This window comes from Anomaloglossus baeobatrachus, chromosome 5 (assembly GCF_048569485.1).
Source record: "Anomaloglossus baeobatrachus isolate aAnoBae1 chromosome 5, aAnoBae1.hap1, whole genome shotgun sequence".
NCBI lineage: Eukaryota > Metazoa > Chordata > Amphibia > Anura > Aromobatidae > Anomaloglossus > Anomaloglossus baeobatrachus.
The window spans coordinates 441,466,435-441,483,155 of record NC_134357.1 but is presented as its reverse complement, the minus strand read 5'-3'; the positions used below and the strand labels follow the sequence as shown (position 1 = coordinate 441,483,155).

General features: G+C 41.9%; 1 protein-coding gene across 2 annotated transcripts in view; it reads right to left on the bottom strand.

Annotated features, from left to right (window-relative positions):
- Positions 1–247: 247 nt before the first annotated feature.
- Positions 248–16,721, bottom strand: part of COL9A3 (collagen type IX alpha 3 chain) — a 57,264-nt gene continuing 40,790 nt past the window's right edge. For both annotated transcript variants that reach the window (XM_075347782.1, XM_075347783.1), the window contains 22 exons: positions 15,866–15,922; positions 15,107–15,160; positions 14,256–14,309; positions 14,099–14,152; positions 13,908–13,961; positions 13,614–13,667; positions 12,279–12,332; positions 11,992–12,045; positions 11,320–11,373; positions 9,002–9,046; positions 8,837–8,890; positions 8,528–8,581; positions 7,000–7,053; positions 6,660–6,731; positions 6,250–6,285; positions 5,088–5,132; positions 4,745–4,777; positions 4,407–4,553; positions 2,888–2,942; positions 2,243–2,425; positions 2,045–2,122; positions 248–1,609 (listed from right to left, as the gene is read on the bottom strand). In XM_075347782.1, coding sequence (XP_075203897.1) covers positions 1,428–1,609; positions 2,045–2,122; positions 2,243–2,425; positions 2,888–2,942; positions 4,407–4,553; positions 4,745–4,777; positions 5,088–5,132; positions 6,250–6,285; positions 6,660–6,731; positions 7,000–7,053; positions 8,528–8,581; positions 8,837–8,890; positions 9,002–9,046; positions 11,320–11,373; positions 11,992–12,045; positions 12,279–12,332; positions 13,614–13,667; positions 13,908–13,961; positions 14,099–14,152; positions 14,256–14,309; positions 15,107–15,160; positions 15,866–15,922 — 1,527 coding nt within the window. In that variant the 3' untranslated portion in view covers positions 248–1,427. The remainder of the gene's footprint in view (positions 1,610–2,044; positions 2,123–2,242; positions 2,426–2,887; positions 2,943–4,406; positions 4,554–4,744; positions 4,778–5,087; positions 5,133–6,249; positions 6,286–6,659; positions 6,732–6,999; positions 7,054–8,527; positions 8,582–8,836; positions 8,891–9,001; positions 9,047–11,319; positions 11,374–11,991; positions 12,046–12,278; positions 12,333–13,613; positions 13,668–13,907; positions 13,962–14,098; positions 14,153–14,255; positions 14,310–15,106; positions 15,161–15,865; positions 15,923–16,721) is intronic.

Sequence of the window (16,721 nt, the reverse complement as noted above, 5' to 3'; positions counted from 1 at the left end):
AAGAGGGTGTACGGTTCCCTTTCTTTAAGTAGTTTGACATCCGTTTTTGACGAGCTGGGCTCAAAAGGCGGTGTACAAGCACAACCAACCATCAGAATAGCACAATGGGGCTATTCTTGAAAAATATTGGTAGGAAAACATAGTTCCTCATAACAACCAGATTCTGCAGACAAAAAATACATATTAATTTTATTTGACAGAAATGTGATAAGAGGTTTAATTACAATCTGTGCTGCTCTTGGTTCAATAGTTATGGAGCTGCTATGGGTACCTTACACATGCCATCTTTAGAAACTGATTCATATAGAAGTAAAATGTTATTGTAATCCTTTGGTATAGTGACCTCAAATCTTTAGTACTCCAGATCTGAGGCATCACATTGTAAACCTCTGATCTTAGACATTTAGATAAATTTCAGTGAGTTCCAGAAAACATTGTTGGTTTGGCTCACAGTCTGTTGAACACAGCAAAATTAGGAACTGCCATGGGTAACATACCCTCCCTTATAATATAAAATAATTCAACTTTTAAAAGTTAAGCCAGAAATATTGTTAAAATAGTTCACATTGTAAAGGCAAAGACAAGTAGTAGTATAAGTAGTTACAATAGTAATGAAATCTTTATATTTACTAAACCACCTCTGTTGCTGTAGTAGGCAATATCCACCTCTTAAAAGGTTGTTAATAAATTGCAAAATTTTTAACCAGTTCTTTTCCGGATGGTGAAAGTGGCTTTATTCAGTCATTACATCAGATGAAGCAACAGGCTTTATTGTACATACAAGTCACCAAAATAAATACTAATTGTCTTTTATTTGCTGATATTCACAAAGTTTGCAGACATTTATTTTGTCCAATTTTGTTAGGGCAGTGCACTAAAACAGGACATCATATGCACATGATATAAAAAATGGACTCTTTATTTTTACAACACATCATACAGTACTTGTCTAGGTCTTGGAGATGGGTCAATAACAACATGTCTCAGTCACACTGCAGGTGGTGGAGTAGGGTTCTCAAGATCAAAAACTGGACCCATTTGGCCTCCTGTGGAATTTTCTATGTACACTTACCTCTAGCAATGCAAGACTGCAAGAGGGATGAGTTTTCTTGGTCTCAGTTTGTTGGTTGGGCAACATGGAAGAAGGGTGAGCAGCGTGCCAAGGAAACATGGTCGAAAGGAAGGATGAGGAAGGGGCTAGGGTAGGGTCCAGAAAGGTAAGAAGGGGTAATAGTGAGCTTTGAAAAAACATAATTGTCTAGAATACTTTAATTCAGATATTCTCCAGTTGTGGTGGAGCTGGTGCACAGCTCCACTCTTGATTGTCGTGAAGGTTTACCTCCTTTAAGGTCTTCTAGAGGAAGATCTTCCATACAGCAGAGTGCTGTATTAAATAGACAGTTCCTTCTTTATGTTCAATGTGGTGTTTACGACTTTTTGGAACCAGATTTTGCTGCAGAGACTGCACCTTGGCAAGCGGATGTGTCACATATTCCAGGAGTTCCTTGAGCACCTATTGCACCATTTCTTCCAGGCTCACCAGAGAAACCAGGCTCACCGTGGGAACCATCTCGCCCATCTCTGCTTGTTCCGGGTACTCCTTGTGCACCTGCAAATATTGCAAAGATCCATTTATATTTCACATTATTATGCAAAACATAAAGACTTGGGAACCGATTCATCCAGACTGCTGTTGTTCACACCAGTTTTGATGATGATGAGGTGAGCTCGAGTTAGATGCTCCTGATTTATTAAGAGGCGCACACCTGGAGTAATACCGCGATGGGATGGGGGGGTGGCAACTCCTTTTAGTCAAATTCATAATGAGCGGGGGTCGTCACATCCCTGCCCTGCCACAGCCCCACCCACTTTGTCAAAGCAAGGCGAAAAAAAACGCCATATGTTGCAAAAATTTTAGCGCAGCCTTGCATTGCCCCCAAATTTTGTGAATATTTAATGCTTTTTATGCCAGAATTCTGGCATGAAAGTTATGATGAATCCAGCCCTTGTATTAAAAATTTGTGCATCATGTTAATGATTATACCTGTCTCTCCTTGATCACCGGGTGGTCCATCAATGCCTCGGCCAACTTGTCCTTTGTCTCCTTTCTCACCTGAATTACCTAGAAAATGAAAAGACATCGGAATAATTGACGCGTGAGAGTTTTGTTAGTCATCAATATCAAATCCTATGGAAAACAAAGATCATCATGGTCATTTTGTAGACAGAAGCCTGCTTTTACCTCTTGGACCTGGAGCTCCCAAGTCTCCTGTTGGCCCTCGGTATCCTTGAGGTCCACGAATACCTTGATGTCCTACACGACCAGGAGCACCCTGAGAACCAGGTGCTCCAGCAGGGCCTGGACGACCAACCGAACCTGGAGCTAAGGGTCTTCTTAGATTTGCTGCTAACTGTGCAATTTGATCTACAAGGACATAGCGCAAAGAAAGGTAAAATACATCAACTTTAGATGGACACATATACAGTATGTAGCTTGTTCCCTTGACAGGTCAGCCTATTGTCTTCTGAGTCCAGGTGCTCAACAAGACACCAATAAATTGATTTTAACGCTCAACATCTCAGTTTATCCAGATATGCTTATACAGCTGAATTCTATAACAGACTATCCATGTCGAGGGGCTTGTGCCAAGAAAATATTGTTTATATCAAGATACTTCCCATGGAAACTATTTAGATTTAAGCGATCCATTCCCTCTAGCCTAGGTTAGAATACGTAACCTCGTCACTGGTTTTAGAAGAAACGTCACAAAAGGCAAAATATGGACTCCGCATGGAATTTCTACATTCATCCAGCTTAGCAACCTCCAGCTGGACATTGTGTGACTGCAACTGATCAAGCGAGTATATATAGCATAGAGACACTCACCATTGATCATTCCACCGCACAACTCCCGGATATGCTGCTCACTTGCCAGCTTACCCTAAAATATTAAAAATATCATTACTCAACTCAACAGGATGGTCACAGGAATGACAGTTCTATTGGTTATTTTCAGACTTTGATTTAACATTGTCATAACATGGACTAAAGTATGAGTGAATAATGTCCTACCTTTTTGTGTATTCAGCTATAATGTAGAGCTATGTGTCTTCATGGTTAAAGACTTCAAGCAACCACTGTGTGTGATCTGACCCTGCAGACATGGTTTACTCCCTTTTGATATTAATAGTTGGGTACATAGTAAAAAGTCTTCCACACTGAATCAGAATACATATATAGCATGTAGCACATATTCATGGACAAATTCCACATCCCCAATATACTGTATACAGTGTGTCCACCGCCATTAACTTGAGAACGGTGGCAGCTATAGGAATAAAAGTGCTAATAATAATGCTATGATTAGAACGTGTAAAACTCACAAGGCTGCAGACGTGAAGCGATACCTCATGGAGACCTTCCTATAAGTCATTAGGTATGGTGGCTGCGTGCAGTGGCCTCCACGCTCATCTAACCTGACCCCATTGGATTTCTTTCTGTGAGGTCACATCAAACAGCAGGTGTATGCGACCCCTCCACCAAAATTGCAGGACCTACGATGACGTATCACAGATGCTTGTGCAAACATGTCACCTACCATATTGCACAACATGCAGCAAGATACAGTATGCTGTCCAGAGTCCAGATGTGCATTGCAGCTGTCGGTGGCCACTTTGAGCATCAAAGTTAAATGAGCGCCATATGTGTGACCAGCATTAAATGTTTTTGGGGGGATCATGGGTTTCATATCATAGCATTTCTGTATGCAAGGTGTCGATTCGTATTGAAATGATGATGCCCTACAATTTTTTAATTCACTTTTTTCTCTATCTCGTTCCGTTTTCGAGATAAAAATGCTAACTCCGTTGTTTTCCACCAGGTGGCGCTATAGGTGGTTTCATTGCGTAGCGCATGGCTATACCTAGACAACACTTCTATGCCTATAGCTGCCGCCGTTCTCAAGTTAATGGCGGTGGACAGGATATGGGTGCACACACTGTATATACTTCTCCCATGTCTGAATTTTAAAATAGATAAAGCCTTGTGCAGAAGTATTGGCACCCCATGTCATTACCTTTTCAAGTGAAAAAAGTTCACTGAATCTTTGCAGGAAGAGGATAAAATGGAAAAATAAAACCTGCCCTGTATAAGTGGTGCCTAAACTGTATATAATGTCGACTGTATAAATGTAAGATATGTCAGTAAATTCTATACTTTGGTCAAGAAAAGCAGACCTTGGGGATCTCAGTGGCAGGATTTGGGAGGCAGGGGGCAGCATTGGCTGCTATGAGAACCTATGACAAAGACTGATCAGGAAAAGTAGTATGGCAAAACCCTTGGTTGTGCTGCCATGGCAGTAATATTGATGGTCATCCAGCTGAGATGTCTGTAGAAAGTTACTTACAAGGACGCCAGATTTTCCTGTGATACCAGGGACTCCTTGTTCTCCTTGGAAACCCATTGGGCCCGGTGGGCCAGGGACTCCTGGTACGCCATATGTGCCGTTGGGTCCTGAAATACCTTTAGGGCCGGTTTCACCTCTCACTCCGGGCTAATAGAAAGGCAAAGAGCAACACAAAAGTAAGAAGCAGATAAAATGTCCACAATGACGTCAAAACCTCCAACCTGGTACTAAGGACAGCTTCACAGGGCAAACTGACATTTGGGGTGATGCATAATAGCGATGTCTGATGTAGGGTATGTCAATAGATCAGGGTTTCAACATTCATACATTTCTCTTACCTCGCCTTTCTGTCCAACTGGGCCAAATGGTCCCTACAAGACAGGTAGAGAAGAAATGAACAGTATCTGTGATTTCTACTAACATAGATATGGAAATGTCTCACATAACATGGGGCCATTATTGGCTACAGCAGCCGACTAATTCACGATCTAGTAAATGCCTGAGGCAAGCGGTTCTGTGTGTTTCATGCCTCCATGATCTCTTTAGTACTTATAGAATGTAAAAGTGATAACAGTGATCATATTTGGAAGCCACATATACCATACACATTATATAACCGATCTGTGTTCCCTGCTTCCTTTTATGTTTGTGGTAGGCTTACGCTGGACCATCATTACTTACCATCTCCCCCTTTTCTCCTGGAAGTCCGTCAGATCCAGCAATGCCCTAAACATAAGGGATAAACATTGGTCTTAAACAAGGCAGACCTGGACTGGAACTATTACTGGCGAGTTATGGCTGTCAATGTCATGAGGCACTTTTATGTGGTCTCTGAAATGCTGTTATTGTGATACTGTTATGGGGGCTTGTCAGTCTGGCACTGTAGCAGAGCCTTTAGATAACGTTATGGGGATAGAGGCTGGCAGTGTTATGGGGGCTTGTACTTTTTATGAGGGCAGTTTGGCAGAATGTAAGATTTTTATGACTGGCACTGTTATGGAGCACTCATGGTTATATAGCCATCTAATGTGGTTATGGGGGCGCTGTTATATGGTCAATTTGATTAGTACTACTACAGGTACTCCGCGGTAATGGAAGCATTGTGAGGCTGGTTTCAGACTACCGTGTTACAGATTAATTTATTCCTGCTTGATCACGGGTCTAACCTTAACTCACAGCTTTATAGGGATCTATTAAGTTGAGTTTGGGCTACTAAACTCCTGGTCGGGCTAGAACTTGTGCCTATAATATAGACTAGTAAATGCACCTCTTAAAGACTAGTCTGAAAGTGGTCTTATGTGGTTAGTCTGGTTGGCACTGTTCATGGCCACTATCACTATCATGGAGAACTCTGACTGTGCTGGCACTTCTCTGAGGTCAGTCTGGTGGGCACTGTTATGTGTAATTCTGACTTAAGGCCCCCATACATGTTAGATCAGATTTAACCACTCAATCCTTTCTTTATCAGGGGAAATAACCGTCCGGCAGTGGTTTTCTCCACTCTCCCCATTGAAAACCTCTAAAGGATCAGATGAGCTCTCATTTGTATGTAGGAGTCAGGAGAAGTAGCTGTCTGCCAGAAAGACAGAGAGCTATGGCCAGATGTACAATTATATTCTGATGCAGCTATGGAGTCACTGTTATGGGGCACTATGACTAATGGGGGGGGGGTGGTCCGTGTTTAGGATTAGGTTTACTTATATACTAGTCGGCTTTTGCTGATTCTATAATGTCCCTGAAAGCTGGACTCTCACGTATTGTCAGTCATGTTGGCTATCACCCAAGACAATTTAAGGGTCTTTTGTGGTTCCTTTGTAATACTGCAGCCTCTTGCCATGCTTACCTGGTTGCCTTTGGGGCCAGCAGCTCCAACAGGACCCTGGAGGTGAAAACATAAGGTTAAGCTGTTGCTTCCATCAGACATTCCTGCACAGTATGTACTCACTGCCCCATGTATTCATCACTGATTAATTGAGGATTTTAATGAGGGATTAAAGTTTGGGCACCTTACATGACAACTCTGTGGGTGTCAAGACCATTTATTCTGGATGGTTAGATCAGGGAACAATCCAGAGCTCAGCGTTTGTCAGATCCAACTGGTAGAGGAAAATCCAATCCATGCAGCCAAATCTAGTGTCTAAGTGCAGTCACATAACGAGTCTGACGTCTGCCTGTCTATCTATATCATATTTATACCTATTTGTTATCTATCTATCGAAAAGTAAAATTCCTTTTATACAACTAGACTCTTACTCGTTCTCCAAATCCACCACGGATTCCAGTAGGTCCAGGTAAGCCGGGGTCACCAACGTTGCCTTTTGGGCCCTTAGTGAGATATAAAAAACATGTATAAGCATACATATAATAATTATTCTGACCATTATAATGACTCTATACAAATTCATTAAATTCAAGTTACAGATCTTGTGACGTATCATTCAGAGTGCCATAGGCGGATCTTGACGCTTTGAGCCCCAATGCATTGCCATTGGGTGTTGGTGCACAGCTCCACCCTCTATCATATTGGCATCTTATGTAGCGTCATAGGAAGCTGATATTGTGAGATTTTTACATCAAGCAATGAACCACTAACCTGAAAGCCACGGATTCCGGCAGCTCCAATAGGTCCTTGCAGACCAACACCACCCTGCAGAGAGAAATATGTTCCGATTAACACAGGGGTGATGATCTGGTTCAATCCCACCACAGCTGACACCGAACATAAATGGGTTTTACCATAAGAAATTTTGCATATATGAGAAGAAGCACATGTACAGTAGCTTCTCTTAGACCACACTGAGTCGTAGCTTTAGTTGATCTTACTGCCGGTTCCTTATGGTCAGTTTCACACACCTAGAAAACCTCAGAACTGAAGGCCGCTTTACACGCTCTAACATCGCTAGCGATTGCTAGCGATGTCGCGAGCGATAGCACCCGCCCCCGACATTGGTGCGATATGTGGTGATCGCTGCCGTAGCGAACATTTTCGCTACGGTAGCGTCACACGGACTTACCTTCCCTGCGACGTCGCTGTGACCGGCAAATCGCCTCCTTTCTAAGGGGGCGGTTCGTGCGGCGTCACAGCGACGTCACACGGCAGCCGTCCAATAGCAGATGAGGGGCGGAGATGAGCGGCTGGAACATGCCGCTCACCTCCTTCCTTGCCATTGCCGGTGGACGCAGGTAAGGAGATGTTCGTCGTTCCTGCGATGTCACACATAGCGATGTGTGATGCCGCAGGAACGAGGAACAACATCGCTACTTACCAGACAACGATTTTTGGTGTTTGGATGACCTCTCCAACACCAACGATTTTGACCACTTTTGCGATCGTTGAAGGTCGCTCGTACGTGTCACACGCTGTGATGTCGTTAACGACGCCGGATGTGCGTCACAAACACCGTGACCCGACAATAAATCGTTAGCGATATCGCAGCGTGTAAAGCACCCGTGAGAGTCATGCCACCCTTATTTCTCATATTGAATAGAAAAGCAGCTTTGCACTTTCCTTTCTCATCATAGGAAGAAATGGTGATGGATTGAAGGAAAACAAACTTGGAAGAAATGTACAGCACTCTGACTATTGTGACTTTCCCTTTCCATTTGTGAAGGCCTGAAGAACATCTCTGGGAACTTAATTGAAATTATAAAAAAGTATTTCATGGGTCTAGAGAGGTAATTGAGCTCAGACTAAGAAAGAAGTGAAAACTTATTGACTACAAATTTGGTCGGCCTATTTACAAAGTCATCATTGCACAGTAGAATGACAAAAGACAGCAGAGTTACATAGTTGGCCTGAGGACCCTGAAGTTGAGGTTGTTCGTCATATACTGTAGAAGCATGTTAAAACTCAGCGGGAAGCAGAGAAAACTACTTTCCACCCCAGTGAACCCTAACCAGTTTGTCCTCTGTCGCCCCTAAAGTAATGTTACCATGAATCTCAGTCCATCCTTATCAATCATAATGAGTATATGTTACACAACCTTTCCTACATGTGTGGCCATATCACATCCAGTTCTGGATGTCCTCTTATCTCCAGTCTGCGATGTCCCATATATGATAATGCAGCAGACGGATCAACACTACGTTAAAGACCATCGGAAATCACCATGTTCACTTACAGATCCTCCTCTGGGGCCGGCCACTCCTCTCTCTCCTGGAGGTCCAGATTCACCCTGCAACAGAAAATAAACCTCAAGTCTTAGAGCAACACAAGATGTTATAACAACTTAACAGCATGGCACTTTAGCCTTATTACTTGGGTCCTCCTTGATATCCAAGAGTCCCTTGTTTTGTTCATGGGGCTACAAAACAAGATTCCTCTGGTGAAAGTATGAAAATGATGGGTGTTATCCTAGGTTTTGTCTGTATCTTGTTTGTTCACGAGTAGTATGGACAGATACATTGCCATTGGGTTGGTGGATACATACGGGAATACCTGGCTCTCCAGAGGGGCCTGCTTCTCCCAATTCTCCATGGCTGCCCTGAAAGAGTAAAATCGGTCAAGAACCTGATATCTATGCAAGAAATATCTAATCTAGTAAAAAACTATACATGACATGACCATAGAATAGATCATACATATAGTCACTTACCAGTTGACCCTTCTCTCCTTTAGTTCCAGCTTTACCAGGGAGCCCCTATTGATATGAAGACATAGTAGTTAAGTGATAGGTAGCAAGTCTATGAGTAATAATACCCCAGTGGTACATTTTATGTTTGTTAATTGAGTCATCATAGTTGTGCTTAATCTTTTTCAATAACCTATGGTCTTTGCCACCGTCATAATGTATCCACTTCTGCCTTTAGGCATAGCATACTCTTCTACTACATAATGGAATTCAGTACTTAGACTTTTACTAACAATGTTTTTCACCCAATGTCACGCCCCAATCAGTAGCCATAACTAGTGATGGGTGGACCCGGACTGTAAAAGTCCGGATCCACGTGGTTTCAAAAGTACTCGAATGTCGGGCCCGGAGTTCTTAGGGAACTCTGGGTAATGATCTGGATCCAGCAGCTCAGGAAATGAAAAATAAAAGAAAAGAAAAATAAATAAAATAAGAATAAAGCAAGCGCGTTATTCTTACTGAATCTCCAGCACAGCTGTAACTGCATGTGGGTCCAATCATTCTACTTCCGGAGCCGCTCATTATCGCTCAACCATATTCAATGCTTTCTACACCCACTGGCATTCCTAGCATCTGTGATTGGTTGCAGTCAGACACGCCACCAGCTTATGTGGCAGCGAGTCTGACTGCTTGCGCTCACAGACCCTGTCTACGGGTCTATGTCATGGTGTTAAACTAAATAAATAAAAAAAAAATGTTGCAGGGTCCCCCCATATTATAGCACAGATAAAGCATATGGCTACAGGCTGCAGCCCCCAGCCATGCGCTTATCTTGGCTATGTATCAATATAAGAGGAACCACATGCGTTTTTTTGGGGGGGGGTTATAATTATTTAAATAAATAATTTAAACAACGGCATGTAGTCCACCCCAAATTTTGATACTGAGCCCCATGATAAAGCTGATTGATGCACTAAATCTGTATCTCGTGGCAAAAAAACAGCAATTTTCTGCCAGGAGATGCAGGTCTGTGAACTCAGGTGAGGTGAGGTTACTAAGTTTATTGAGTTCACCTGAGGTCAGGTAACCTGCGATAACAGGCGATGGACCATGGGAACCTCCAGCTTTGACTGCAAATAACCTAAGTGACATCACCGCTCATTGCGCAGCTCTGCCTGACGCGCACTGCATGCGGTCATGTTCTATGGCTGCCCACTGTCACTTCAGATGTAGCAGAGGTGGAATTGTCGTGGGACCTCGTGTAGATTACGTCATACCTAGGTGTTTTTAGTGTTAATAAAGGGGTGAAAGAGGGTGGGGATTTTTGTACTTTATTTCAAATAAAGGATTTTTTTAGGTGTTTGTGTTTATTTCTTTTCACTTACAGATTAGTAATGGGGGGCCTCATAGATGCCTCCCATTACTAATCAAGGGCTTAGTGGCAGCTGTGAGCTGTCTTTAACCCCATATTACTCCAAATGCTACTGCACCAAGGCAATTGGGAAGAGTCAGTTAAAGTGTTGGGATTGTCGCATTTAATGGATGCGATAATCATGGGTGGCTGCAAGCTGCTATTTTTAGGCTGGGGGTTCAATAAGCATGGGCCTCCCCAGCCTGAGAATATTAGCCCCCAGCTGTCAGACTTTATTATGGCTGGATATCAAAATTGGGGGGACCGCTAACTGATTTATAAAATTATTTCAATAATTAAAAAAAAACAAAAAAAACACACATGGTCCCTTTTAGTTTGATGCACAGCCAAAATAAGCACACGACTGGGGGCTGCAGCCTGTAGCCGTATCCTTTATCATGGCTGGGTGTCATAATATAGGAGGACCCTAAGCTAATTTATTTTATAATTATTTATTTTTACACCATGCCACAAAATAGACCCGCAGACAGAGTCTATGATTGAAAGCAGTCAGACACGCTGTCACTTAGGGTGGGGGCGCCTTTGACTGCAACCAGAGATGCTAGGGCTGTCGGTGGGCAGTGAAGGCAATGCATATGGATGAGTGATAATGAATGGTACCGGAAGTAGAATGAGCAGCCAGTTAAAGCCATGCCAGAGACTGGTAAGTATAATGCGCTTGCTCCAATCCCTGTATCACTTCTACCACCATTTTTAAGCATTCTGGCCCCATAACATGTATGGGGACTGGCAACTGGCTAGATATCTGGGATCAATTCCGGGCCAGAACCGGGATTTTTTTTTAAACCCGGTTAGACCTGCCTTTCCCGGTTATCTGCGAGTCCACTCATCACTAGCCATAACTTAATTCATGGAGCACTTTAGCTTTTCTACTACTCTACAAAGAATTATAGGAACCTAAAATACTTACTGGGAGTCCATTTGGTCCTTTCTCACCAGGAACTCCTGGCCTTCCACGATCACCCTAAAGACACAAGAGGCAAGAACTAAAATGGAGATATATGAGAATTGATGAGATAGTATGATGTCTCTTGATAATTTGAAAACAAAATGTTATTGATGATGACTAAGGTGACAACTAGTGAAGAGCAAATACTAACTATTTGGGTTCGGATTATTCATAGCGAATTCCAAAGTACTATTCCAGTATTAGTCACAAATAATGAACCTAATGCAAGTCAATGGGGAACCCAAGCATTTTTTTTTAAGATTTCCCAGAAAAATGCTCGGGTTCCCCATTGACTTGCATTAGGTTTGTTATTCGTGACAAATATTGGAATAGTACTTTGGGATTTGTTACATTTAATCCAAACCGAATAGTTTGTATTCGCTCATAACTAGTGACAACGCATGAGAACCTCCTCGTGGTACAACATTGTGCTCATGACTATTTGCTGCTCAGTAAAGCACAAATACAGGGCACTGCAATAGCAGTCCACTGGTAGCAGCCTCTTCTATCTGAAAATCTAAAATTTCCAGGCTCTCTTCCCCAATGGATTTTATTAACTGACTAATTATAATTCTACGTAAATGAGATGTTCCTACATGTGACTTAATCAATTTTTTCCCCGGCAGTACAAACCTTCTCACCGTCCAGGCCAAATGTCCCGTCACGGCCATCCTTTCCTGGCATTCCCTACAAACAGACAAATTTCCAAGATCAATAATGCTTGAAAGAAAATTGAAAGGTCCTGCTGTGTGTATAGTATATCCCAACAATATAGTATATCCCAACAATGTGGTGCAATGCAAGTAGCAATGTCGGTAACCAAACTCCTCTGTCGATGGCTTTGATTTCATGCCTATTTCATCCCACAATCACAAGATGACATCTCTCAACCCACAGCCACATCAAAAAGGGTCACTTACCGGCTCTCCTATGGGTCCTGTACCGCCTGGCATGCCCTTGGGACCAGCTTTGCCCTAAAAATAATTTCAAAACCATTATGAGTTTTACATATGGAAGAGAGGCAGCACATTACACTTATTGAACCTAGTGACCCTTCAACTAGAGATAGCGATTTTGTGTTTTCCCTATATACATGTATGTATAATATGGTGCTCCCAGAAATATAGGTAAAGAAAGTGAGGTGGATCATTAATGCAAACCCTAGGTGCGGGAATATTTATGGTGCTTTACCGAAAAGACCTAAATAATTCACAGTGATCCAAAATGACAGGTTTGTAGGACAAGATTTATTGTAACTTGTATATAATTATTTTATATCCCTTCTCTTTTGTTGTTTAGAAGGCCAATGGGCTGTCCTACTCAGTGATTGACCACAATCTCTTTTCACGCACATCTATATAAGGAAGGTTATCAATAACTACAGAGGACCGCCCACTGGACTCTTAAAGAGATTTAAAGAGTTATTGCCACAATCTGTCAATATTTCACAAGGACCAGTATGCTTAAATCTATTGCTAATAAATAAGCCCAGGTCACTCAGCAGAAGTGGAAATGCAGTTTCCTTGGAAAAACAGAAAATAGCAATCAGCAGGACAAGTTAGACAAAGAGCTGCATATGGACGATAAATGTCAGTGAACGGGAGAAGTCAGGGTCCGACGTGCGCATGCTTGGCAACGACAGATAGAACAACTGGAGAACATCACAACTGGCAACAGAAGGCTAATGCAGCCTAAGAAAGGGATATAACTCTGGGGGCGATTGTGAAGAAATAGAACTCCTTAAGGTAACTGTTGGTCGATCGTTGGGCTGATAGCTATCTCTCCCGACTCTCCCATACACAGCTGGCTTGGCCAAATGCTCTTTTGTTGTCCAAGAGGAGACTGGAGAAAGCCACTACCCGACACCTCCTGATTAACAAAAGGCCTTAGAGTTCAAATTAACGCTGCCCGACCCTTATTTCCCTCAATATCAAGAGTCAGGAGGCCCCATTATACATTCAACTGTCAGCTGATCCTGTCGATATTGGGGGGTTGGATCAACCATTGTCTTATGTTTACGGGTCCTTTACGAAATTAGTTGTATTTGTAAAGATGGATGTAACTACATTTGCAACACATTCAGACAAAACTGTGATTTTGGGAATATTATTTAAGTATATAAAACACTAGTTGTACTGAACATTTTCCATCAAACCGATATATCAATCTGCTCTATAAAGCTCTGCCTACAGATTAGACACCAAATTGACAAGCTGCATGTAAAAGGGTACCATATATAGAAGTAAATCACTTACAGAGTCACCTTTAGGTCCAAAATAGCCCTGAGCTCCTCTTATTCCTTGACCCCCCTGAAATGACAAAATACATAATGAATTTGTGGTCCTTGAGAAACATTGGAGCGTAGAAATGTTAGGGTAACCCTGCAGATCTATAGGGAAAGGTTAAGGGCTTGTCTACTTTACTGACACAGGTAATAGCATCTGATTCTATGGAATTGCTCGACGGGAATTAAAGTGTATGTATAGGGATACAGAATAATTTGAATAAGCGGTCAGAGGATGGGGAACATGCCTCAGGTTCATACGTACAGCTTTCCCAGGTGGTCCTGGGGGACCAGGGGGTCCTCTAAATCCAGTGGGTCCCTATAGACAAAAAAAAATGCCAACTGTATTAATTATAAGCTATGAGTTATCAACTACAATCGTCAGCAAGCGTTTAGAGCATGGTGCATGGTGGAGGGTAAATTTTAGAACAGATATATTGTATATTACTGTCTTACCCTGTCTCCTGCTCCTCCTTGAGGTCCAACTAGACCCCTTGCTCCTCTTGGGCCCTACAAAGACAAAATGCTTCAGTACTCTCCTTAGGGCAGGTGATTTGACGTTGACTTGAACTGGGGCTGCATACATCTCAGCTTGTCATCAAGTGGTAGTTACCTGTAACCCTACACTTCCAGGGATTCCCGGGGACCCAGGAGGACCCGCTTCACCCTACAAAGAAGAACACAGAGGCAGCTGTTTTGAGAAAATTTCAGAAATTCAATTAAAGCTGCAAATTAGTTGTAATCTAAACTCAAAGGAAGACTGAAGAAATAAACAAGACTTTACTATTAATTACGGGTCAGATTAATGATCTGCACTGAGTTTATTTTGCCGCTGGTTCCACATGTGGTCACCAAATGATACAACACCAAAAATTGTGTATAATGGAACTATGCGGTAACATTTCTATAGAATTGATTCAACCTAAAGCAACAGTGCCTCCAATTAACTGGTGTCACTGTGCCACACATAGTGGCATAACTGCTCTGATCAAAGTCTGATGAAGGATGTGATGAAAAACCCACCAGGTCCTATAGGAATATCAGCTCATGTCCTGGTAGAAAAAATGTAGGAAGATGACACATGGGCACCACATGAGTGAGGTATTACTGGTAGTGTTATAGCTATATGGGTTGTCAGGATAGTAACAAGTCCTCGAAACTTTGAGGGTCCATAGTAAAATTTTTTCACCTGGATGAAAGACATCCAAGAAAACCACTGTTGCTAAAAGTGACTGATCATCCCTGGTCAAGCCTGGATCCTTCAATGCATTATCCGATGAGATTTCCACTTTAGACATTGAGCAATACAGTTTTCTTGGACTGATGGGCATAAAATACATATAATGTGGCTGTTACCATCAAGGCCATGACAAGAAACCATAAGACAAGACAAAGTGTTGGATCTCACTCTACAATGACCATGTCCATGTGAGCATTCCTCACTCATAGGCTTCACAGTGTTACCTTTTGACCATCCTTTCCAAGTTCTCCTCGTTCTCCTTTGTGTCCTGTGTGTCCCTGTAAAGCACAATGTGATGGTTAATAGCAGGACATCACAGACAAAACTCTGACATCAATCCATCTCGGCATCAGATCAGTATGAAACCAGTATGGTGGGACCAAGTAGATCTAACAGATTAAAAATCTGAACCATGAAAAATTCAGTGGATCCAGACAACCATGTAGAATGTGTAAGATCACACTGTGGACATGGCTTCTTGTAGCACAAGTGTGACATATCAAGATGTCTGAAGTATTTTCAGACACCCATAAAAGTCAACAAGAGGCTGTCCTTTATCTTTAACACAGCTCGGCTCTGGCTTGTATTGTGGAGTCCAATATGGTGGCCTTCCTATGAGATCATCCTACTACAAAAGGATGTCTATAGCAGGTTGCCCCATTAATGCTCAACATAGGAAAAGCCACATATCGTGAAGTTAGGGAGAATTGTCCATGCTACAATGATGAAGACTTTATGGGGGGATTTAGTCCTATAACCCAAGAAATCTGCTTGTATGTAAGTGCCCTGTTTCTGGACAAAGTTATTGGCTAGATTGCCAGATACTAAAACAGGTGTGGTTTATCGAAGAGGCGTGGCTGATGGGAAGTGACCAATAGCTGTTAATACTCAAATTTTTAATCTGTTTTCTATAAAGGGCTCTAGATGAGGAATTATGAGGATTTAATTTCGTAGTGGGGGTTCCAATTAGTTCTGAAAATTACCTTAAATCCTGGCATTCCCGGGGGACCAGGTGGTCCTGGTGGGCAAACAGCTGGACACTGGTGAAGAAACATAGGTAGTTAATTGCACAGGTCACGTCCAACATTGTACCTTGATGTTAATCATGATGCATATCATTATTATTATTTAATAATAATAAAAATATAATAATAATCAGGAAAAAAATAATACATTACAATAGTTTAAAGACAAAATCCACTCTAGTGAGCCTCGGTGTATATAAAATGTCCTGAATGGACCATGAGGCATTGCAGCAGGAGGAGAGTACCCATATTTAAATTCAGTGGTGGGTACATGATAGAAAGCAGAAATTACAACTACTCTAAGGGATAATATGTATCCACAGGACTATTTATTGAACTAATGATTAACAGGATCCAGTCATTGTATTAACTTACTGATAAGGTCTAGTAATTGCATCAACTCATATGATCTAGTCAAAGGTATTGATGAGATTTAGACATAGACAGAATCTAGTCAATGGATCCAGTCTTTGACAAGATTAAATTATTGGACCTAGTCATTGATATGGTCTTGCGATGTAATAAAATTACTCACAGGATCTCAACAAGGTATCTAGCCAATGATGAGATTAAGTGGCTCAAAGAGTCTAGTTATTAGACTTTGTTATTGGCAGTTTCAAGTCATGAGATCTAGTCATTAGTGAAATGTAACCTTTGATGGATCTAGTCATTAATAAGGTCTGGGCATTGCTTCTAGTTACTGATGAGATGCAGTTATTGGGAGAATCTAGTAACTCATTTGATCTAATGATCGATAAGATTGACTAATTGGGCTTAGTCAATCATAGGTTCCAGTCATTGGATCTAACCATTG